Below are 26490 nucleotides of genomic sequence, written 5' to 3' on the forward strand. Positions count from 1 at the left end.
AGCAATTATTGCATGAGGTGCCCAACAGGACTGACATACCTACAAAAGAAACATTCAAAACTTTTCCTGAATGATATCCGTGTTCCAAACACACAAAATTCAATATGTTATAAGAAGGAACATATCAGTTTTTCTGCAGTTCTCATTTTCTGGCTTGTATCATATTTAGTCTGTCCTGTGGCACTGAGAGTACTGCAGCATTTTCTCTGAAATCCCCCAAACACCAGCTCACCCTCTCCCCCATGTATCACCAAGATGATGATGTTTTGATGAAGTATCATGCACGGGCCCTCGAGATAATGGATTCAATGGGATACACTTAAAAGATCATTTTTCTCTTTTGTATTGACTGCTTGCACTGCTCTAAGACAGGAAGGGCTTTCATTTTTTATGTAAGCTGCAAGACCCCGAGGGCCCTCTAAACTGTTTAAAAGGGATCAATTTTCAGATGGGTAGAAGGGGCCCAGCAGACTGTCATGGTTTGGAACGCCTTCTTCCCCTCGCATCACTGACGAGTTTGGGTGAACCTAAAACCAGCTCCCAGCTGAGCCACTCTCTGGCATGGCAGCACTTCCTAGCGTTTGGGATTTGTGGTTAGCGTTCGAGCAGAACCACGATTTATAGTATGCACACAGGGAACAAAATAAGAAAAAAGTTTTGCAGAAACAAAATAATCACTACGGCTGATAGAGATAAACAGCAATAGAGCTGCTAAGCAAAGCAGTCCTTGGCACTGGCGTAGTGGCAGGAAACCATAACCCCGTGACACGGGTTTAATGCACTGACATTGTTGCAATTACATCCAGGCAACCTAACAAAACAAATTCATTGTATGGCACAAAATATTTCCAATTCAACATTGCAACATTTATTTTTTAATTACAGCACAAAGAACAACTTTTGGGGTGTGGAAGGACGTAATCCATCATTTGCTCTGAAGTGACACACTTATGGCAAATGCTGTATATTATAACTTTCTATGCTAGAATAAGCAACTACAAGCAATTTGTTAGGCAAGGAATGTGAAAGGTTTGGGTGTGGACCTGGGAGATGCTGCTTATCCCTCCATCTCCCTCTGTGTCAGCGGGAGCCAAAGGCAAGCCACATGTTGCTGCACTGGGACTTCAATCACTCCTCCTGTTTCACACGTGTGTCACACAGCTTGTGACACCTCTCTACCTGCAACGTGTTTCATATGAAAAGAGTTTTTACCATTCAAATATGGCCTGTGCGAGAACACAGACACAATTTTTAATTAAAGGGAATGGGATTTTAACAGGTCACTTAAAGAACAATTATGTCTATCATTTGATTGACAGGCTTGTCACATTTTACCATGAAAATCCCATTGGGGTCTAGGAGGTAGAATTAATCTTTATCTTTGCAAATTGTTGAACTACTGAAGTATGCCCCATTGCATTTAACACTGTGTTGCTCAACCATCTCATCTTATGTGCAAAACCTTTGCATGTTTGTATTATTCTCCCCTTTTACCTCTTTTAATCCTTTGCAAACAGAAAGGTTTTGATTCACAGAAACTGAATTGCCAGTGTTGCTCTCCTTCATCAAATGCCTGTTCTGCAAAATGCAGCAGTGTGTAGAAACATAAAAGACAGGTCTCCAGTAATTAGCTTGGGTATCAGATGCAGCACAGCTGAGTTTGCTGGAAGCAGGATAAACGAGTCCAGGTGGAGAGACGTACTATATTGCTTTGAGCACCTCAGCTGGCTTAAGTGTCTACACACACAGGGCTGCATGGTGGAAGGACTGGGTAGGAAAGTGACCGCAAACCCACTCCTTTTCTAAAGGCATTCCCCTTCAAAGCAGTCTATGAGTAGCAGCTACAAGCTGAGCTTAAATGCTTTCAAACTGTTGCAAAAGCCCATTGGTTCTCTCAAGCAGGCAGAAAGTGCCTTGAAAGTGCCTAGAAAATTGTCCAGATGAGGTGCAGAGACAACTGTGCTGGAAGAGTCTTACAGACCCAAGCTAATGTACGCATCAGGGCTAGAAACAATTTATTTGAGACTCAGTGAAAGAAGAGATCAATATCAGTGAGTCTCAGAGAATCCTTTCAACTGATGTCACCAAGAGCCAAAGCATCATCTGAGATATCTATAAAATAAGCTGGGTGCTCACTTACTCAAAGAAAGCTCACCATTAACAGGAGCCAGAAAACCAAATGTGTGTGGAGAAAAGAACAAGCAAGCAAGCAATCTGCTTTGATTTGGTCAGGTAAAGATCACTTATGACCTTTGTGAGCTCTGGCCCTTTTCAACAGAGATAAAAAAATGTAGATGAAAAAGAACTGAGGACAAAGCAGTGAGGGAATTTAGATGACAGAAGTAGGGCCAATGCTCAGAGCAGAACAGGGACAGAAAGAAAGACAGAGCAAGGCAAGAGTCAAAGAGACAGTGACATCTTGAGAATTGTAGACTAAGGGGAAAGAAAAATTGAGAACAGAAGACAAAAGAAGAAATAAATCTTGCCAGATGACACTTGTCTGGTTATGACATTTGAATAAACTGCAGACTGGTTAAGTTAGAGGAAAAATTCACATAACAGGAACTGGTGTCATTCCCCTGGCCAACACAGCATTTGTGCCTTATTTGCATTAAAATAACTGCAGATAACCACTGTGTCCTAAGCAGTTTTCACCATTTTGTATGCAACCCTTTGCAAATACATCCCCAAATGGCAAGCACACTTGTATACGTGAAACCCAGCCAGGAGGTTGATCATTACCAGAAAGAAGTAAGCCAGAAGTTGGAATCTGTATCCTAAAGCTTCAAACACACCCAAGAGGTGGACGGGTGTTGACGGTAGAACTGGAAGCCAAATGTTTTCTTGCAATTACGTATGTACTAGATGCCAATTTGCTTAGCAACTACATTGCAATTTATGAAAGACCAATGAAGTAAAAACAGTTTATGTGGGAGCAGAGTGAGAACCTTGTGCTAACATACAGAGATTCCTGAGTGCAAGGAGTAAGTAAAGCAAAAGGCAAAACAAACCACTGAACCTCACAACTATGGTTAAACACGGGCCCTACCAGAAATGACCAATAAGCAGAATACTTCACTGCCACCTCAATTTCTAATAGGCTTTTGCCCATAGACCCACAGACTCATCATTTTATCTTCCCAAATATTTTCTTGGTCAAGCAGAGCGCGAAATAACTGCTTGGGTGCCTTCAGTCTAGTTCATGAAGCCACAGTACTGGCTAGAAATGCGCAGGCATTGTAACAAATTGTTTCTTACCCACAGATTTCCATCCACCAAGCTGGTATCAAGCAGCCTTTGTAATGAAAGGATTTCTCAAAACACAGACCTTTGAGACAGTTACTGACAACCTCTCCTCCCTGACTTACAGGTTGATCTAACCCATACAAACTCACATCAGCCAACTGGCAAATGAATGTATATACTGATGATATGGATATGGATTTTCTTCTTTCCCCTCAAGAAAAATGACTGTTTTTTCTGAGGATTACTAGCCTCAGAAATAAGAAGCCTCTACCTTTCCATGACTCCTGAATGTAGACGTGTATTCCTCTGAACATTTCCATATACACTGTCATAACCAGTTAGCCATAGATAAGCATGGTATGAACCCCTGTGATACAAGTCTGCAAATCCACTTTCTCTGGGTCTTCTTAAGTGCAAAGAATAATTTGCACTAACAATTCACTATCTTGATTTTGCTGTAATTTTACACATTTGAGTGCAAAAGCATCAAACAAACACAAACCGCTAATTTTTATCCTCCAAACAAATAGTACACAAACCCACTTTTACTGGTATTTAGAGCAGGAAGACAGACATCAACTCCATGGTCCCTTTCAGTGATGACTCACCACCAGTTACTGCCCAGGAGATGTGAAGACCTGCTAATCTGATGGTGATATTTCTTTCACTAGTCACCAGCCATGAGCAACAGCAGCAACTTGCTGACCTTGCAAGTTAGACATATTACAGGACTAAAATTTGGAAAATATTTACTTCTACTGAGGTGACAGTGATGACTGACCTGCAGTGATCATTAATTGAGGCAAAATTAGGTCAATATATACCCGAAGTTCCCTCATTGCTTTGTCTTCATATACCTAGAGCTAAAATTAATCTTGGTTCAGCTAGGACTAGAAAATACCCCTCTGAGCTCTTTATTGACAGATGGATGTTACAAAAAATTTCCCTTTACAGTATCAGTTGTGTAAATTCTCTGAATTTCTGGAAATAGGCATGAAGTATAGTATCATTCACAGTTCTGTTTCTATTTTCTTCTCAAGTCTCTATACATGGTTATACCAACCAAAAAAACTGTACTGCCTAACTATTTTGAGTCTGGTCCTCATGAACAACATTTCATTTTTTACTAATACATGTTACTGATGATACCAACATCATAAACCATTTCTATCTCAGTTACTGGCATCTATAATTATTTATGGTTAGAGATAGTAATTTTTTACATTTTCAGTCATCATCCCAAAGCACTTTACAACTTGCTTTTATGTTAACCTTGGTAGGAAGCAACTGAAGCTCCAAGTTAAATCAGTTATCCTGGGTCACAGAATAGGTCAGCAAGTCAACGTATTTCCCTATCCCAAGCCCTCCCTTTCCCTTGCCACAAGACAAGCAGTGATCAAATGATGAAACACAAAAGGTGAATAATTAGATGAGTAAGACAGGATAGGTAATAAAGACTGAAATGAGCCTCTGCCAACTACTTCTGCCTATTTCCCTCCCGCCAGGAATGTTACAAAATATTAAAAAGCTGCGACCTGGACCATTCACGCTAATACAGCAGACAGAGCTGGTGTACAGCAATACTGCAAACTCTCATGGAAGCTTTCTCTTTACAACTTGCAACACAATATTTGTTCTCAAAAATTGCAAGCCTACTGCAGTATCACGTTGATTTAAGTATCACCACCTTGTCAGACTTTGATGTTGCTACTCCAGAAAGGTCACCAAATACCTTCACAGATAGAGATTCATCAGGAAGATGAATCCAAATAAGGAGAGTGGAAATAAAGATGTAGTAACACCCACTCTGTCAATATTTCCTTAAAAAAATGTCCCCAAATGTTCATTAAGTTAGAAAATTTTGGGTTTATTTCTTCAAGTCATTAGCATAACTTACAGTAATTTAAGAGGTACTATCCAAGGTGAGTAGGAAAGTTGTGACAGGGCTGCTTTCACTTAAGTGTTACAGAAGGAGCCTTATACAAAGTGCAGACCACCTTTACAGCAGCACATCTCCTACAGAGCCAGAAGTCTCCAGCATGGTGTTGCAATCTGCAGAAGTTCGAATTAAGGGCCATGTCAGTGTCTTGTTTTGGAACTGGGGACAGTCTACAGACAACAGAAACTGGAGCTCTGAAACAGGCAAGCAGTGCTAACCTGTCTGATTCATATCATGTCCTTGAAAGTTTATCTACGCAACCTACGAAGGATAAGTTGTGCTTGCAAACTGTCAAAAAAGGCCAAGGACAGTCTGGGTATTCTCCTAAATAATTCTGCGCTCTTGATGCAAAAGAAACCCTTACCAATAAAAGAAGTGCCAGTGTCCTAACTGGATCCAAGTATGTGAAATTTAATTTCCCTGAGGGCTGAGAGTAAAGATTGGGTAAGAAAACTGGGACACGAATGGATTGGTTCATATGAAAACCTGAAATAGCCCTGGGCAGAAATTTGGAAGTATTGCGAAATACTGTATAAGAAGAATCCATCTTCATATGCAGAGAGTAACTCTAGATGGGAGATGTAGTAACATAAGCAGATATCCCAAAAGGTTGTACAAAGAAATATACAGAATGTTTTAAATGGGAATATAGGATGTGGCAATCCAATGCCATGGCGTTATGCAAATATTTGTACCAGATATATTTGGACAGAACTAATTAAAAGTTCAAATGCTTTGAACACGTGAGATAGACAACACTGCTGATATTGCTGATATCAGAGATATCAGACAGCTGATGCTCATATGATCAAAGTTAAACATCTTCCCGTTTAGTTCTGATAGTCAGTTGAGGTTGTCACAGCCTGATACACAACTTCTGGTAGATGCCATACAGGCAGCATTAAGGCTGCAAGATGTAGAAATGTCAGCTGCAAGCAAAGGGTTCGATCATACTGCAAGATGATAACGCACTGGAAGGAAAGTAGGCTGCTCAGGATTTAAGTATCAGAACTAACAGGCCAGTGCTTCCTCTGCTCATAACCATAAATCCTAACACCTCAACCTATTCTCATCAGACTCTCTGGTGATGATACGGAACAATGGGACGGCATGCATGTGCCTCAGCTCTCAGGGGAGAAAGGCTCCTTTAGCAGACCCTCATCTTGGATCCATCTTCCCTGGAATAATTTTTTTTTTCCTGGGTAGTGGAAAATAAAGGGTTTTTTTTTAAAAAAACCTTCATTTGCAAAATCCAAGTAATAATAATAAAATAAAAATAGTGCACACAAATCTTTAACAGATAACTCTGTGTGTTGCCAAGTATCAACCTGAAGATCTGGGAACTTAAAGTAAACCAAAGACTGTTGAGAAGAGGAAGGCGTGACCCAGAACAAACCAGAACAAATTCCAAAACTGTAAGATTCCTCATAGAATACAAACAATACAAGAATACAAGGAACAATATGTATACGGGTAAATGCACCAAGGTCTACAATCTTGGTGGAGAGAGCTGCATAAAAGGACACCTGACCCCTGATCAGGCATTCAAAGAAAATTGCTATTTATTTCAGCAACCTGACCTTACATTAGGTCTTCCTGGTAGATATACTGATTCAAACAGCCTCTTCTTGAAGCCTAAGTCTGGCAAATTTTATTATTCAGCTGCATGACATAATGTCTGAGGCATGGTCTCACTGGTGTCTTGGGAGAACCTGAAGCCTGTTGATGAGATAAAGTATTCATATGGGATTTTCCTCGCGAAAACAGTAGGTCCTCCTTGGTCTGGAATACAACTGGGCTCTTTCAAATGATATGCTACTGGATTTTTAAATTATTTTGAGGGTTTTTTTAAGCATTACTCCAGGTTCAGAATTTAAAATTCTATGATTACTCAAAACAAGATAAGCTGCTTGTCTGTTGGATTGCTTCACTGTGTCAGCCTTTGACCAAACCAAGATATGCTCCAATTCCCTGGGTTCTTTAATCACAAAAGCATTTGAGAGAAGCCCACAATGGTCATTCCATAGCAAAGGGCAGGAATCCAGCAGCAGCGGCAAGACACTTTTACAGTCACACCAGGGTTTCTGTGGAGGAATAAATATATCTACCTGCCAGTAGATATTTTGCATATCAAGGCACAAACTAAGTTGAGGGATCTAACAGAAAAATTATGGAAAGTGAGCCCTGCAAGCTACAAGTCTTCACCTGATATCATTTAAGGAACTCTCTTTTAAAGTAATGTCTCCAATTTCCACTCTACTATCCAGGAAGGAGAAAACAGAGAGGTACAAGATGAGTTGCTATTGAGCCCAAAGTAGAAAGAAAAGTGTACTTGCTCCAAAGCAGAGACTGCTCTATCAGAAAAGGTCTCCTTCACACCAGCAAGTCATAGTGACTCCAAAGCTGCTGTTTTGGATATCACCCTTTCAATCTCACAAAGAAAGATGACTCTGGTACCTGGCCCATAGATGAAAGGTTCACTTTAGGCTTCTGGCCCTTAGACTACATGTAATACGAGTCAGAAACCTAATGACTTTCATGTCTCAACCTGTTAGATGCTGGAGCTTGCAACCTATGCCTTGACTCATCCCCGGAGCAGCGCTCTTTCAGGTAAGATAATCAGACCTTATTTTTCATAGACAATACTTCATATGACAGTAAGTCTCAGGAGGTTTCAACTAGCCCAAAAATATCTATGAGGTGTTGACTTAGTTTAGGTATCATTCAGACATGTGATATTGGTAGAAAAAGAAACATACAAGCAATGTTGACCAAAACCTTGTTTTAACTTTGCATAACAATGTTAGACTCTAGATATAAACTGACCAGGTCAGGCTCCAAGAAACAATTTGTATTAACATCCAAATATTACTGGACAATATTTGCCTAGCACTCATTATATATAAATAAATATATATATATATATATACACCCCTCATCCCAACCCCCCACTGGAAAACAACTTTATGGTAAAATCTCACAGACAAATTCCAAACAACTATATCATGATTTTTGGCATATTGCTTCATGCCATTGTCTTGACATTCAAATGAGTTTAATAATTGCTCTTTTGAAGCTGCTAATGTTAAAAAAAAACTCTCAAGTTCTGGAATTGGCTGGGAATTCCAGGTTCTAACAGCTACACTGGAAATATTCACTCATCAAGAGGTTCAAAAGACACTGTCAGAACTGAAACACAAACACATGTCAGAACGACTTGAAACAAAATGACTATAACTCAGAGTTTGGGTTTTCTTTAAATTATGTTTGAAGAGCTTTAAAATGTTTAATTTATTAAACTGGCTTTGATACTACAGGCATAGCTTTCACTTTCAAGTGCTACAATGGCTCAATGGAACACAGAATATATTAAGCTTAAATTCCACGGCCACCATACACACTTCTGAAAGACATTTTAGTGTTTCTTCACTTGAAGTAATATACTGTCTCTGTGAATTTGACATGAAAACTGAAGCAGCAGCCTCTCATACTGCACAGACAACTCTGTCAGACACCATCACTGCTCCAATTACCAAAAAATCCACTAAGTAATCACAACTACTAGTAGCTGAACATAAGGAGCTCCTAAAAAAATTCCCCAAAATGACAGATTTGGTTTTCAAAGAACAGTTCAAGTTTTTCCAGACGTTGTTTCAATCTCTCCTGGCAGATCTGGGCTTTGGCATGGCTTCTCTTTTACTTCCCTCTGCCTGGCCTTCCTTGAGGATGTTGTCATAAGAAAGACCATGTGCTCAGCTGTTTCTCTTCCATATACCCCTATTTACTGTTCTCTTCCTCTATCCCTGTCAGCTCCTAGCGTCTACTAGGAGCACTACTTCAGTCCACTTAACACTAGGAGCCGATGCTGCAGACGCAGTAATACCAGTGAAACCCAGGCTTTGAACAAAATCACATCCTATGAAGCATGCTTTGTACCCTTTGCAAAGGCAAGTCAGAGTTGTGGGATCAAGAAATTCAAAACCTCCCCCACAAATGCTGAAAAGAGCACAAATGTAACACTGCCTTCCCTCCAGAGCAGAATTGGGCAGTGAAGGGCAATGTATAGACTGACAGTGGACAGAATCAACGCCTGCTATCTGATAACCAACTCTTAGAATTACAGCACCACTACAGTGTTTGTCTGCCACCCCACCATCTAATATCCTCACACACTGTTCAATGCACTGTTGTTTTCTTAAAGATGCACTCTTTACTGTACATACACCATTTGCTTACACGTGCAGCAGTTTTCTAGCTGCTTAATACCAGTAAGCTACCAAAGTCACAAATACTTCATTCAAAAGGTATGTGAGAGGTAAGACAAGTCCCAAGATTCCATAAAAAGTATTCAGTTAATACTGTGCTATATTTTATTACATTCAACCTTGCCTTCACCTCAAGTGACACATCAGAGATTACATGTTGACAATATAGGAGAGTGGTTACTGCTCCAAAAGAAACAAAACAAATACCCCAACACCCCCACCTTTGGGCTTAAATGCATTATCACTACAGTTTTTGAATGTAACAAACCACAGAATGGGTGTCCTGGCATAAAACCAGAATCCTAGGTAGTAGAAAGTAAGTGCTCTTTACTATCAGCTTTCTTTTAGTACATACACATAGGGATTTGCAGAAGTGCCATTTGCTGGAAACACAGCGGCGCAGGGAAGGAAAAGTCAGCCTCTAACCGCCTACGAACAAAGAAAGCTAATTTAATTTTGAAACAAAAGGAACTAAATTCATCATTCTGAGGCAACCCCGGGACATGCCAGCATGAAATGGAAGAAAAGGAGTTGCCAAAGACATGCAGAACAAGCTTTTTAAAGTTACCTGGAATCAGGATATTTTGTAAGCGTGGCCAAGCTGCTGGTGTACATGTGCCCACCCACATCAATGTGAACTGGTGCGTTGGATTTTGTGAGCTGCGCTGGAGTGGGGATGCCTTGATTGTTCAATGGAGATGCAGGGGATCTAGTGATCAGAGGTCTTGACATATTGGGCCGACTGTCCTGTGAAGAGATAGACCTGGGTTAATGATCTCCTTAAAAACCTCACAGAACCCCACAGTCTTGAATTAATAGCACTGTCTCATAGCCTTAGATTATGACTTTTATCTCAGTAAAGCACACACGAGTACTTGGCAGTTTTTAAAATGAATCTAGCTCTAAGAGTTTTAACTCGCTACATTTTAAATAAGTGGGGCAAAATGCACTCATAAAACCCACAAAATAGAAATCACATTCAATAAAACAAGTTTTTCCTGAATATTATTTGTGACAGTCAATCCATACCATTGAAAAAGTCATTCTCATTTTTAAGAGTTGATAAAGACCCCGCCAGAAAGAGCTGCAGACAAAAAGACCAAGAACAATGTTTTCCTTAATTAAGACAACCCCAGGTAGACTTTCTGTTCCTTCCCAAGCCCTCTGTCACTCTCATACCACCAGAACAGAAATACAAACCCTCAGCTCCTCCATCCTGCACACTCTTCGCTCGAATTCCCAATTCACATAGCACGGGAACAGAAGCAGAAACACCTGGACTAGTCAACTGCTCATGGACTGCAGACCACTGGACATCGACAGCCTTTGAGAAAGACATTTTCCATTTAAAAGTTACACGTATGGCGACAGCTGCCCCCGCGTGCCCCACATAGGCTGCAGGTCTGAGCGGCTTCCCGAGGCCGGCGAGCTCCGAGCGCGGAACGGGAGCCGATGCTCCGCTGATGAAACCAACTTTTAGTCACAAAGGAAGCGCCGCACCGCCGGCACGGAGCAGCGGCCGCCTGCGCGGCGGGTGGGGCAGGGCAGGGCGGTGAGCTGGAGCCAGGAAGGCAGGCGGCAGGCAAAGTTGGGGATTAAAATAGAAATGCATTCGAGAGCGGTTTTGAGACGGCCCCGCTTTCGACTGAAGGAAAGCCCCATACGGGGTGGAATCTTATAGGGATGCCCTGAGAACTAAAAGCCCTTGCAAATGACTAAGTTTTACATTTAAAAGGTAAGCAAAGCAGCGAGAAGTCAGATACACTTCATCACAAAACTCTCTTTGTTCTTTCAACACTGTCTTTCAGCTGCACAAAGAAATGGATTCCTTGTAAACATCTCCTCAGAGCCAGGCAGCAAACCTCGCCAAAGCGGAGCGCTGCCGTGAGAGAGAGTTACACGGCACTCGGACTGGCGAAGTCCGCCGCCGCCAAAAACATCATTTCTCCATTTTTCACGGCTGCTAAAAGACTCAAACCATAAAGGCAACAAGAGCCAGGTAAATGTCTGACTGATATGATTTACAGGCCAACGTTGCACAATAAATCCAAGTAATATGTAACAAAAGGCATCTATAAACCACAAGGTACTTAACTAATTTTCTCTCGTACACAAAAGCAAGGTAAGGTCTAACAGTGATAAAAACGAAGGGAATGAAGAAAAACATCTAGTTTAGATGTTGGGGGGGGGGGGGAAGGGTTGGGTTTCTTCTGTTTCTTTACAAGCAGAAGTTAATATAAATCTGCAGAAATACCAGGCTTAATCACTACAATTGCTTGAGGAGGTGCCTGCAGCGCAAAGAAGACAAGTCCAGACAAAATAAGGTACACACGCTATGCAAAACTAATGTCTGCTACAAATGCTATGTGGTACAACCACCACCCAAGATGCTACTGATCTGCAGTACGGTATTTAGTAAAATAATGAAGAAAAAATTAAAAACAACAACTGGAAAGGTGAAAGTAAGAAGGCAAGGACTGATACAAATTGGGGGGGGGGGGGAGAGAATGTGTTGGACAATTAGCAGGAGGAAAGCAGCAGGTCTGAGGAACACATTTCAGTGCTTAAAAGCAGACAAATGGTTTGGCAAAAACAAAGATAAAATCACCAACGAAAGCTGAGACTAAAATGAAAAACAAATTCTGTAACTTGCATGAGACAGACACCACCATCTCCCTTAGCAGGATCCTCTCTGGCAGAAAAAACACAGCTCTCTTGCAATTTAACACACTGCAGCACCACCGAGTCTGTAATAGTTTTTCAATTGGACACATTCTCCTGTATACCCTGCCTGGGGCTGCTCAAGAGAAAATGAACAGATTTGCAGGGTTAATATTGTAGTTAGGCTGGGACCTCATTCAGCATAGCTGCGATAGCACTGGCTGTACAAAGCAGTAGAAGAATGTGTAGTACGAACACCACTGCCAGGATGGGAGATAGGTCGGAGGACTGTGGGCATTTTACAAGAAAAGGGAACCAGTTTCCAAACCCAAGTTGGAACCAATCTGCCATTTACACAGTTTGCCTACTAAAACTCCCAAGAAATAAAACTGCTTTATAATAAAACCATTTGCTCTCTTATTTCAGCCTGCTCCTTTTCAACATTTCCTCTTCAAGTTACCTGCATTTATTGCATCTCATGAAACAATGCCCATCTTCTCAATGTTTAGTTATTAAGCACAATAATGCTAAGATTGCTCCAGTCTTAGCTCACAAAGCGTATTTCCCTGGATAAAACCAGTTCACTACTCTTTTGGAGACCACTTTGAAATTAGGCAATGGTATTTCTACTGCAGTTGCCCCAGAGAAATTAAAGCAGAAACGGGATTCGGAGAACCAGATACTTTAAAAAAACCCAGGTTTTTTAATGTGGCACAATGCAATATCACAGTCACAGCACAGAAGGGCACCATCCAATGGGTATGGCATTTAAGAGACCAAAGCTATATCATTGCATTAGTTCAAATCACTGTTTAGTTCAGCTATGGAATGGATAACACAGAGACAAACAGTCTCTCTGAAGAAACACGTGCCTTGCATCAGATTACCGCAAACATGGAAGTGAACAAGCTTTGGTAAAAAGTGGTAATAACAAGGTATTGCTGGTAAATTATTAATCTTCTACCACCTAATGTGACTACAAATATAATTCCTTAGAAAGAACTACAGGAGGAGAGAAGGAAGTCATAGAAAGTAAACTCAGTGGGATCTAGTAAGCTATCTAGAACAGCTGACAACAAAAAGAATCAAAAAGCTCTTCAGAACCCTTTCTTGAGATCAAGCAGGTGAGACATGCACCCAGAAATGGGTTCAGAGCTCAGCCATGGCTGTTCCCACATGGGAGATCCCAGAGGCTGTTGTCTGCCTCAGGAACTGCATCAGCTTTGTTCATGAGTGGGACACAAAGTAGGGCTAGCACTTGCAGTGGCTGGATGGGCAGTGACCTTCCTGACCTGTCAACAGTCTGTCACTTGATAGCTTTTTTTCCTCAAATATTTTAGTATTTATCCTACAAGAAAAAAAAAATTAAGCAGGAACGGGAAATTGTCAGTTTTACAACAGTTCCCATGAACCAAAATACTTCAAATACCCTGTAAAACATTTATCATTCTTAGTATTCAAAGATGATTCCCCCCGCAACAGCTTCTCATAAAAATTAGTTCCCATTTCCACTCAGATTTAATGCATTACTGAAACTATGTACTCAAAAGGGCCAAAATCTGTGTGTTAGGCAGGTTAAAGGCATTTAGGTTGTATAAAACTTTTCAGTGTTGGTTCAGCAATCAGAAACACTGCTCTATTAGCACAGTTTGGGGCTCATCCACTTTCTTGATGATATTTTAAGGAGTCTTTCCACAACAAGTAGTTCACAGGCACAGGTCTTTTGAGTATATCTGAACCTGCTTCGCATTTTCTGCTCTAGGCAAGCCCTCTTAACAGCCTCAATAGAAGCGAAAGCAGCCCTCCCTGAACTACTCCTCCTAGTATTTACTAAAATCTGTATGGTTTAGAAGTTTTCCTACCAAAGGGGACTGAGGATCATGGAGGAGAGCTTTCAGATCTCTTCTCCTCCCTGCCTGTTTCTTCTATACCATCTTCTCCTCAACTCCATTCAAGAATATTGTTAAAAAATAAGCCTTTACACCTGGGTTGAAAAAACACAGTAGTTGCAGGGCAGAGATGTGCACTCACGCAACTGGTCTACCAAGCAAGAATAATATAGGAACCATATCAATTTTCTGGTAGCAAGTGGAAAAAATAAGAGATATCTGAAGAATGTGAGTCATTACAGTGTCCTAAGTATACAAAATTTAAGAGACAGGAGACTTACTCTTCCCCTCAAAATATTAGCACTGTTGTCAGAAGTATTATTTACATGCTGTGGTCTTGAGTAAAGTCATCTCAGTTTCCCTCTTAAGTCTGAAACCTTGACAAAAACCATGCCACTACAAGACAACCTGAGCTCATACACAGAAGAACTGACATTAAAGTACATTCTACTTGACTCACTGGAAGTGGGGATCATTTTAGGTTGCAGGTCAAAACACTGCTGGCTGGGGTTATTATAGCCAACATCTTCCCTGCTGTGAGCCAGCCCAGTTCAAGCAAGAGTATATATGCTACTCAGTATTAGTTATTGGATATTCCCTGTCACAGCCCAAACAATTATTTCTGCTGAGAAACTCAAATTTATGTATTTCAGACTCTCTTGGATTTTTCTGAGGGGAGGTGAGGACAAGCTTGTCTTATTGTTTCTAGTCATTAGAAACAATAATCGTGCAGTAGTTTATTCTAAAGCATCAAATCAGCCTATGTTCATTATCCTTTTTTCACAACAGAAAGCCATTGGAGAGATGTCTCTCCTTAAAAAAGCTTGGTGCCCAGAAGAGTTGGAAAAAGCTGTTAGCACATCCACATCGGCCACCTCCAGCAGAAGAGTCAACTCTGAACACACATATCCCACTGTACAGGGAATGAATCCAAACAGCAAAAAAACTTTAGAAGTTGGTGACAAATCTCTTTTCCTGTACAAAGCAGAAATCACTCAAGTATCATGGACAGCTATGCACCTGCACTCTGAAATAAACAGCAGGCTGAAGCTTGTGGGTGCTTGTGGGATGGGGAAAGCCCAGCTCAGGACCCTCATCCAAAGCAGAAACATTAGGACTACTGTCAGATTTGGCTCCTCCTCAAGTGTCCCCATTTTGAAGATATACTTTTTCAAAACAAACATTTCATTAAAGATTAAAAATATAATCATGGTCACGTCTTACCACAATGCTTAAACAAGTACCCCCCACTTTTTTGAATTCAGCAAAAACAGTTGCCACAACAAAGAAGCTGGAGAAAGCATTTATTCAACATAAACAATATCAGTACAGTACAAACAGCACTTCTGGAAGGTGTAGCAAGCAGGCAGATATACAGAGACTATGTGTCCAAGAAGCCCAGGTGCTTGTCTGGCTGGAAGGGGAAACTGCCACCATGGGCATCTCTGGGCTGGTGATGTCCTCACATCATATTTTCTGGCTATGGCCCTGGTACTCTGCATCCACAGATGACACCAGGTTGTGCTGGCCCCTCAGACAGAGACCTGCAAGATGGTCAAAGATGACCCCATGCACAACACAGAGCATACAAACTGCATTTTGGTCTCAAGGTGTGCATGCCATCACGGTGCTTTCTCTTCACCTTCATTCTGAAGAGCCCAGAAGCACAAAGAAGTTGCCCAGATCTTTGTCAAAAAGTCTTTATACGTGAGCACATTCACGTCTTTTCTTCTGTTTCTTCACCATTACACCAGTGGCTGGTAGCTCCCTGAGGACATGGCTGGGCTTTACGGCTGCCACTGGGTCTGCAAAACAAAGAAATAGCCCATTGTTTTCCCCAGCGAAAATATGCTGATTGCACTGTCATGTTTTGCCTTTCATCAATATAATCCCACTGCCTTCCTCTTGCAGCTGCAAGGTTTAGGATTGCTGAGTCTGAACATTAGGAATTATGTTTATAAGGCAAAACTCCAGAACAATTGTGTTTGAGTGTCACAGGAGAAATGGGCCCAAAGCACAATCAGCTGCAATTGAGTGGCACAGCAAGCCGAGATACCACGTCCTCTGAGACTCAACAATAGTACTAGAATTAATATTTTAGATCTCTGAAAGAAAAGCCTCATTTTAAACTCTGAATGTCTTTCAACATATGACAGAAGGTCACATTATCCTATACAAGACAGTCAAATACAATGGAGAGCTTGAGAAGCTGGAAGGTTTTTTGAATATGCTGAGGCACCTAAGGGCAGAAGAAGATCTGCAGCTATGCCATGCAGTTGCTCACTCCTCTCACCACAAGTGCCATGCTTGCAGCACTCAGTATTATTTGCAGAAATACATACAGCAATGCATTTTAGAAAAAGGTGGATGCCACAAGGCTGCTTGAGAGAGGGGATAGAGATACCCAGAGGGGTCCATCATAGCTGACATATAAGGTATAGGTCAGCATGAAAAAAAACCTTGGCTGAAACCCTTTCCTGGAGGTGTCAGTAACAGTGTTAGGCTGCTCTCTGTATCCTGCAATAGTCCAAATGCAGATCAAGCCTACAAAGTTGATAAATGCACCTCTTGTCACACCAGAGTGGCCACAGCAGTGGTGACTGAAGCACTTACCTGATGGGACAGTTTTAACTGGTACATTCTCCTTGTCCCTGAAGCACTGGCTCTGGGGTGGAGTGCTGATCTGGCCCCTCAAGATGGGGGTCCCTTGCTGCACATCCCAAATGCGGGCTGCTCACAGCCTTCTCCTCCTTGAGATGCTGGCACTGCTGAGCACATACCCTCGCTAGGTGCTGCAAGTGCTGGAGAGACTGTGGTTGCATTTCCTTGGTAAAATGAGCCTTGCTGGGATTTCAGAGCAGATCGGGACCTAGAATAAATGACACAGGTGCAGAGAACCAAATGCAAGGCAAGGGGCTGAAGGAAGTGAGGTATTTGTGCTGGATGGAGAAAGTTGCCTACCTGGAGATGCATGACAGTAAAAAACCACCCTTAGACAAGAGCTTAGAGACACTTTAATTCCAGTGTCCAGTAGCCAAGTCTACAGCACACAGCTAACTTCAGCAGAACAGCTCTAACCATACCAACAGAAACTGGTCACTGAGACCTTAAGAAAAATCTCTAACTGGAGAAAAAGAATTAATGGATAATGGCAGGAGTCAAATGAAGACCTGTACTTATCAGTGCAGCAGTAAAGGTGAGCCCAAAAACCTGGAAAAAGTCAAGTTTACAGAGACAGGATGTACCTTCTCTAGTGCTTATAAACTTCTCTGAAGATCTCCCTAAGCATCAAAACTGCAGACAAAAGTTTAATACCTCCCTTGAGATATATTATAAGTTTGTACTCTTACTGGAAGATTAACTCAGCCCCTTGTATGTTTGGTTAAGCAGTGCTGAGGACAGTTCAAATGTTGTCATTTATTATATTCAGGCCCTGCAAGTAAAGCTCTGTTCTTCTGCACTGCCAGCCTATTTCTTGTTGAGCATCCCTTCTATGCTTGGGTCAAGCAAGTCTTAACTTAAGCCCATACAACAAGCAGGATCTTTGGAATACATCCAACACAGTGTACTATTAAAAAAACCCAAAACCCACATGTAACTTGGGGGTCCAGCCCAGATTCACTCTTCCCAAATACACACGCTTCCACAAGCCACTTTTGCTTTCTCAATGGAAGGAGACAACTTCTACAGCTTTCAGATGTGCTGATTCGATTCTCACTCAGTGAAAGCACCCATTTAATTCACAAGCAAAACCGGATTTGAAAGCTGCTCTCAATTACTGCACAGCACACCACTGCCCACCTAACACTGTATAATCACAGGGTGTTTACCCCAGGATGCAGCAAGCAAAAAGATCCCCTAACTATGCTGGAGGACATGGTATAGATGCAGGAAGACATCGAACCAAAGGTCAACAGACCTGCTGTGATGCTTCTAATGGTGTCCTATGACAGGAGCAGACTGGATAGCCAGCATTTCAGGACACTCACTCCACCAACAACTTGTCTGTTCTGCACCAGCTTCTACTCAAATTAGCAATAAAAGTGAGTTAGGAGTGACCAAACAAAAGCATAACTCCCCAGCCTGAGCCTTCGCTAACTGGACATGCCCAGTTCAAAATATTTCATGAAGTATATAGCAGAAGTGCCTCAGTGACCTTCACTCAGACTTCTTTATTCTCACATGCAAAAGGGGATCTTGTCAAATACTGCAGAAACAAGCCAGTAAGTTCTAAGAGATCCCTTGGTCTGAGAGAGGCTGCAATCATTGTGGACACTTAAAAAAACCCCCAACCAACAACCCAAAAAAAACTAACAAAAAAAACCCCCAAACCAAAAATGCTGTTAAAAGATGAGCAGTCCCTGGGAAAGGCTGCCAGGTCTGAAGAGCCTTTAGCAGCCTGGCAGTCCTGCCCACAACACTACAGCTTGACACAAAAGTCTTTGCTTCTGCTGCCCTGAGGACAGTTTCATTTACTTTCCTTTAAACCTGGAAAATAGGTCGCTTTTCTTCTCGTACTTCTATCAAATATCGGGTAGCAGAAACAACGTGAATTTACCTGTACTTCATAGGAAAATAAGCACAAAAAGGGCAGAGATGACAGACTAGATCCCCTCCATACAAGGCTTCATTCATTACAGCAAGCAGCATCGATCCAAATACCTTGGACCATTTCATCCCTGCTGCAAGAGATGTGGCCTGCCAGCTCCTTTGCAGATAACATAGCTTTGTACTCAGGGGTTCCATTCAGAATCTTCACCTCCTCCCTGAATGAAGCAGCCACTTGGTCAGCTCTCCCCAGTCCCTGGGAATAGCCCAGCACAGAGCAGTCAACAGCTCCCATTGCCTCTGTAAGGGATGGAGAATCTCCCAGCCCATCTCCTGCACCAGTGAAGCCAGGAGTGTGACAGACACCTCCACTCCATGCATGTACAGTGGGGTTTGGACCAGGAACAGATAGCAAAGGAACAGGGGAACACTGGAATCCATCTTCCAACTGCTCCCAGATAGACTACTTTTAGGTTGAGATATATTAATAATGTAATTTTTAGTCAGACTTTTCATTCAAGTGCTGTTGCCTTTTATCCACTTCTAGCAGGCACTCCACATATTTTGTAACAGTTTTTACATAAGAAAAGGACGAGGAAAAAGAAAAAAACACTCCCTCCTGGGTTTAGAAGGAAAGGACTTCTGTTTGCCAGAACCATGCTGGTTTATTTGAATGTAAAGTTAAACAAATCCTTACAAATGGTGTTCAGATTTGAGTGGGAAAGAAACCAACAGGTAACCTTCTTCTTGGACCAAGTTTGCAATTTGTTCAATAATCTTCTGGTGAGAAGCAACACTAGAAAACAAGCATTGCTAAAATTTGACTGTTTTGTTTGCAAGGTAAGATCCTATCAGCAGTACCTGAATAAAGATTAATGTCTTGAATTGCAGTTGTATCTGAAGATTTTAAAGACCCATAAAAAGGTAGACTTCAGTGGCATAACAGGAAGGTTGTCATGAACTGTCACAATTTGAGAAACGGCTTTTTCTTCTTTAGATTTGACTCACAAACTGAACAAAAATAAGCCTGTACTGCCTTACTTGAAGTCAATTTATACTCCAGTTTGAATAGCACCTGCCCTTGGGTATGTTCCAGAAGAACATCTACCTTTCCACAAAAGGAGGCTAACACCCATCATAAAACTTCTAGAGGCACATTAGATGTCTGTTCCCCCCCCAGCAATTTCACCCTTAGAAGTAGAAGGAACGCTGCCAGTTACAGCCTGTGCTGAGGAAACATGAGTTATAATTTTACCCTGGGAAAATTGCTGAACTGGGAGCTTCTGGTGTGGCATAGGTCTTGCCTTCGCAATCCAATGGTTCTTTTGATTCAGAGAGGCTTTGAAAGGGTGGTGATGAAAAACATAGCCTCTCCCTTTGAATCAGCCAGCTGCCTGCTTCCCTCTGCACTTTTAAATTTGGTTTATTAATTTGCCTAGGAGTAGAAAGAAATAACACTGACCCATCTAGAGAAGATATGTCCAAAAATGTATCAAAGAACATTATCTATTTCAGGCTGACCACACAGACAACAAAAACCCAAACTTTCTACTATCCAAAAAATTTTGTATCTAGAATCACCTTACCAGGCTTAAGAAAGTCTCTATTAGCTCTTCTGGCCATATGAAGAGGAAAGAGGAAAGGGACAAAATACAAGGATCTGATAAAACCATGTCTTTGAAATGTTGTAACACACAAGAGCTTTAAGCACTCTCCAGATGTTTCTTGCAGCAACCAATAATAAAATATTCTCAGATGGAATTGCAATTTTGAAGACATTGCATCCACTTGGTAATTATGAGACTAGCTAGTAAAACAGACAGCTTCATCTATAACCTGACTGCAGAAAAAAGGCACAGAAGTGCTTTAAAGCCATACAGTTTCAATTATCTAATTTATTATGAAGATGTAAACAAAACCACAATTTTGACAGTTACAGCTCAGTCTGGTAGAGAACTGGAAATAGGGTGTGAAACTGTAACCTTATATTATACATCCCTTGCTCCAGTATTGATGAAACACCATGGGCAAAAAGAACTGACATTTAGGAGCTCTGTGTCACTGCTCTGTTTTCTTCCTGTCTCATCTACTTCTCCTCCCAACAAGTCTCTGAAGCTGAACTTAGCAAAGCAACATCCCTGTCTCAGAAATCATAATCTATCAAAACCCCAGCAGAGGGACAGAGACTGCTAAGAGGGAGAACAGTGCAAGGAAAGGGTAAAAGTTGAACTTGCTGAGATGACGGGCTTTTTGGAAGTCTTTGTTAAGAGGGACTGCAATAGGGAGTGTTTACCCATCTCTACAATGATCCCATGCATTTCCAGGGCTAGCTGGAAGTTTTTCCTCTCCTCTCAAAACTCCCATTGAAATCATCAGCCTACAGATTTCACAACAAACAGGAGAATGAAAAAACCCAAACACTATCACGAGAGAAATCGTATTATCATTACCTATTTCAAAATGCCTGTGGGTTACTTAATACCTTGGGACAGGCAGCATAACACCACACAGGTGCTCACTGTATGGGGTCAGGAAACAGCCTTCTGCTAAAAATACACATATGAGGCAACACACAGCACCTCTCCCCAGAGCTCTGGAAACAGGTTATCCATGTGGCGCCTGAACCCAAAACCATAAGAGACCCAGATACTGCCCTATCCCCACCCCATAAAAAATCTGTCCATCTTTGGATTTTAAATTCCTTAGAGCAGCCGGTATGTTTTTGAGTGGCTGGTAGGAAGGGACTGAAGTCCTGAATTAAGCTAATTACAGCTGTGGCTAAATTCAAAAGGCTCCTTCAAAGCAGTAGCGCACAAAGGCTTTTACTTCATTTTACCTCTTTTTGGGTGTTTGAAGTTTGCTTAAATGCTGGAAAAGTATTTAGGGATGAAGGGGAAAAGGGAATGGTGAGCATATGACTATGGGGGTCATGCAGCAATTTTTTTTTTTGTTAGTGTGAAGGGCAGGATTCAAGGAAAGGAGCACACAGGAGTCTGCTCTGGCAGGCAAACAGAGTGCTTGGCAAGACAACGACCATATGGCATATGAACAAAGCATATTTTAGATTTGGTTCGTTTGATTCCATTATATGTAAAAGATACTCTAAGATCCATGGCTAAGAAATACAATTTTGATTATTATTGTTTTCAAACCTGTAGGGATTTCTCCAAGTAGTCATTGTAGCTCATATGATAAACACATCCATTTGGCAGCTAATTTTAGCATTTTTTGCCCGCAAGGGTGATTAACCCTGAATCTATATAACCATGTGCTAACAGAAGCCATCATTGCCCCTGCCAACCTCATGAAGCAGCAATCCACTATTTAATTGTAGATGAACAATCTCTGCTAACTACCTCAGCAAACTCTTTATTTTATATTAGGAGGTTTTTACTTGATCCAACGCCAAAACAGATCATAAATATAACCTTAGATGAGTGGATGAAATTTATGTTATGTGCAATATGCACTTCCTTGGACTGCACGGCCTGCTTCTAAATCTGCACTTATTCTTCTCTGGTCATTAATAAAACACAAAGAACCAGTTGTTGGGCAGCAAAAAGACATGAAAATATTTAAAGAAGCAGAAAAGTCTATGCCTGTCAATCAATGAGAAATGCCTGTCTCACTTTCTCTATCTATTGGCTTTTATTGCCTCCAATGTACAACACATTTCAATAAAATTGAAAATAACACATTAGCATAAACTGATAGTAGATTATAACTATGTTATGGGACAGAGAAGAATCACATCATTAGATGATTCCAAGGGACAGCTCAAAATTCAAACAACAAACAGCTGCTTCAACAAGAAAATGAAAGATAACTGTATTATGTTTATGTCCAAAACATACAGAAATCAAGTGAGACAACTCTGGACACAGACTGTCACTTGCCACAGCTGTGGTAACCACCATAAGCATGCAGGTATGAAGTAAATGTCTCTTTTGTTAGGCTGTTCTCTAACAGGGCTCTTGGAGAAGCTGGCCCTTGCCAGAAGGCTCAGATCAGGTAATTCAAACTGCTGGTGAGGCGCTAAGCTTTATATGAACTTATGCTCATTCAAAATAAGACTTGAAATCTTTTGTTGGGTTTGTGGGGAAGCAGGGGAAGACTTCATTTAACGAAAGCTAGAGAAAACAAACTCACTGAATGTCTTGAGTGGTAATAACCAGTAAGACCATGCTGCTAAGGGTAAGCATCTTCTATAGGCCCAAACTGACAGTTTTGAACTACACTTGTTTTCTGCAATGGAGAAGAAAACAACTTTAACGAAGGATCAAGACTGAGGATCAGGACTGGGGAAAAAAGATCTAAAAATAAATGAAAATCATTTGAAGAGCAGTTTTGAGTATCAAAGGTATGAGAAGGTATCAGGTACAGACAACCACCAAGTATGATGAAATAAATTTTTAAAATCATATGCAAAAAACCTACCACATTCCAGTAAAGACATGAAAAGTGGAAGAAACCATCACAAGAAGAGGAGCTGACAGGTAAAGGAGCAGATAAAGGGACAATTGTAAACAGTGACGCATGACACATTCGGAGTCTTTAAAGACCAATTCCAGATAAAGTCTCGGAGATAACTGCAAAGGATTTTATCTGGAACCATGTAAGTTTGAGGGAAACATCAGGAAAGCTGTAGAGCTTGTGTCTCATTTCATGCTTGTCCTCCTCCTGTTTTACTTGATGCTTGTCTCCTAATCCAGGAGCAGTGCAGGAAACCATCAGCTCCCTCCCTAGTGCAGAAGGGGAGGAAAGCAGAGGCCAAGGCACTAGCATTCCTGCAAAGGGCAAGGAAAGGGGGCAGGCACACCAAGCGAATGTTCGTAGTGGGAAAACCAAAGCATCCCCTTTTGGAACAACAAAGCCCTGCAAGAAAAAGAAAGGAGCAAACAGAAGAAGGAGGTGGCTTTAAATTGGGGAGAGTGGAGAAAAGGGGGGGGGTAAAAAAAAAAACAACAAAAGAAGCCCTCCAAAAATGCCAAACATTTAAGTTGACAAGTCTCCCCTTCAGAACAAATATTTGAGAAGCTTGGTTTCAGCAACAGAACTGTAATGTCAGAAATAAAAGAGCATTTGAAATAAACAGGAAAGGTTTCGGAGCTTTTCTGGTGATCATCTAGTAGACTGTAACAGAATTTAAGTTCAGCAACAATTCCTGAATTTTAGATTGTCTCAGCTATCTTCCATCCCATTACAGACACACTCAACTGAACGCTTGACTTCTGATGAACACCAACCTACAGTTCAAAAACTGAAGGGGAATAGCTTGAGGAGAGGTTTATCTGTGTGGAGAGGGGTTGGAGTGGAAGGATGTGACGCAAGATTGTTTTGTTTTTCAGCAAAAACACTAATAACCCTCATCATTTCCACCTGCTCTGCCTTCCACAATGAACAGAACTTCAATCCGGAAAGCAACCATGGGTGAGGGCATCTGTGCACATTATTCCACATATTTGACAAGCAGTGTGGAATGAGGTGTGGCAAGAAGTGGAATTCCTAACTCCAGCCCTGGTCAGAAAAGACGGCTGGATGTCAACCACGCCATGAAGGTCTTGTCATCTAAAATTCAAGTAAGGTGCTGAGAAGCCAAACACTTTCTCATATTGAGGTGTGCCACAGATACAGAAAAAATTTATTTACTGTCACAGGGTTTGATAGCCACAGAAGTCTTGCCTGCCACACATTTGCTTCAACAAAACCTCTTAACCCATCTCGCAGTGATGAGCATTACAAAGTGTTCAGCAGCAAGTAGCTTCACCAAGAATAATACACTCCTACCAACAGCAAGTTCACTTGACCAAAAGGAAGTCTGGAAGTTTCTAGGATGCTGACGTCGTGGTATCTAGTAATAAGGATGGAGGTTCACCTAGTCAGGGCACAACAAAGCAAGCCAGGAAGTTCATCTGGGACTAAGAAACCCAGCAGAAATCTGAATGCATGGCTGAGCTTAAGCAGTTGCAGTTACATCAGAAATGGGAATGGGGGAATGGAAGACAAGCAGATAAACTCTAATACTCACATGCAAATTAGAATCAATGACGACAATTGATTTTTATAAAGGGTCTAATGATACAATGTCAACTAATTCTTCCCATCTGAAGCCTGGCACCATTTAGTATATTTAATTCAAAAAACCCTGAGTGCATTTTTTTTCTTCCTCCCCTTCTTCTGGCTCTTTTGCCATGCTGACGCTTGTTTGCATTACATCTATTTTGAGCTAAATTAAATAGGAGAAGCAGAGTTTTGATTCAGTAGTAGCAATAAATGGGGTTAGCCTGGCATTGATCTGTGTAAAGGGGCCAAAGCTAGGACTGCCAGAAGCAAAACATGGCCAGTGAACTCTACAGCACCAAGAGTGACCCTGCAGCTGAATTCCTAGCCCTGATTACAACAGAAAGAGACTTGCTTTCCTGAACAAAGAGTATTTCAGGCAACAGATTAGCAAGAGAAAGTCTACTTGCAATGGCAGACGGAGGAAGCTGACCAAAAATAAGAATCACAGCACAGTTTGGAGGATGTTAGAAAGCTTCTGAACAGCGCAAAACAAATGCCTGCCTTGCTCTATATTTTTTGTATGCCCTCATGAGGCTCAAATGCTGAAAAAATGGTATTTTTCTTTTGCATCTCAGTTAAATAGCTTTAAGTTAGTGAAGTGTACAGTGGGGAAGATGAGCCAAAACCACACTAAGGATAGCACACTGAAAAAGTTCCCTTGCAGACTAAGAACATTTGTCTTGCAGCCCTACAGAAAGGGCAATCACATTTACTCTAAGAGAAAAGGCCCCTTTTATAAATCATGCTTTAAATTCAGCCTGCAAATCTGTACAGAAGGAGAATTTCACAATCCTTAGGAAACACAGATCAAATTTGCTCGCTCTCTGGGTGTTTGTGCTGTTGTGCAATGCCAAACAGCAAGAGCACAGCAGTAAATCTGGCCTCATGACTACCAAGTTTAATCACGGTGTATCTACAAGGGAGAACAAAGTGCCTCTTATTCCTGCTGCACTGTGATCCCTCTGGATCTCAAGCCAAGCAGGGTCAGTTCAGGCCAGCATTTGACTAGAGGCCAGCAGAGCACTGGAATCAGCCGCTTCCAAGGTTGAAGTAACCTCTCACCTCACCTCTAGTGAGACCACATCACACAGGAGAAGCACACAAGATGTTGGGCACTCAGTCATCCCCATCAGCACCTTCAGTCACTGCTCCTAATGCTCTGGCAGGTCCGCTGGCTATTCACAGGTCCTGTACACAGCGAGAAGCTGGTGAGAAGCATAGCACTGCCAAGTGATCTGAGACTACTGAGCAGCAATGCTTCCTATCCTCATTTTTTTTTATCCAGGACAGTTGGGTGATATGGTGTTACCTGCCTAGAGCTCATCTTTGCTGGAAATCCTGAGCAGTGCAGCCCCGCTCCTCGTGCTGGCTTTGCCAGGAGCAGTGGGGATCTCAGCCCCCCAGAGCAGTAAGAAAAACAAAGGATCATTCATCATCACTGCTTTGACTTTTAACCTATCTCTTTTTCATATTTTACATAAGCATTTCCTTAAAAACAAGGACCACAAAATATTGAGCCATGTCAATCCTTGTTTATAAGCTATTAAAGGCCTTCAGCCCATTTTTGCCCACACAAAGCCCCATAAGAGATTTTTGCTTGCTGCTTTACCAAGGGGCAAGGTGGGAACCCACAGAGGAAAGTGAGAGAGATTTAAAGAGTCTGTCAGTGTACTGACAGCCTGCAAAAAATTAAGTCAGAAATCTGCAAGACATCACCTTGTTTTTTTAATGCTACTTATTTGGCTTGCCACTCTTATTAAGGGTTGATTACATCCTTCTCTTTAGTTTCGTGGTGGCTGCAATGTCAGAGTATGGGACATGTGGTTGTCATGACTGGGAACTTGCTGACTGATTTATGAGAACTTACAAACCCACAAAA

At 41.5% G+C, this 26490-nt stretch overlaps 1 protein-coding gene across 6 annotated transcripts in view; it reads right to left on the minus strand.

Annotated features, from left to right (window-relative positions):
• Positions 1-26490, minus strand: part of KCTD1 (potassium channel tetramerization domain containing 1) — a 101730-nt gene that overhangs the window by 23421 nt on the left and 51819 nt on the right. For 3 of the 6 annotated variants that reach the window (XM_027638864.1, XM_027638862.1, XM_027638858.1), the window contains exon 2: positions 10019-10197. In XM_027638864.1, the coding sequence (XP_027494665.1) occupies positions 10019-10182 (164 nt within the window). In that variant the 5' untranslated portion in view covers positions 10183-10197. Of the gene's footprint in view, positions 1-10018; positions 10198-10650; positions 10915-15642; positions 15806-16613; positions 16870-26490 lie in introns of those variants that run through there. The other 3 variants (XM_027638863.1, XM_027638861.1, XM_027638859.1) reach the window with 3 other exon arrangements.

Source organism: Corapipo altera, unplaced genomic scaffold (genome assembly GCF_003945725.1).
Source record: "Corapipo altera isolate COAL_440 unplaced genomic scaffold, ASM394572v1 49, whole genome shotgun sequence".
Classification (NCBI taxonomy): Eukaryota; Metazoa; Chordata; class Aves; order Passeriformes; family Pipridae; genus Corapipo; species Corapipo altera.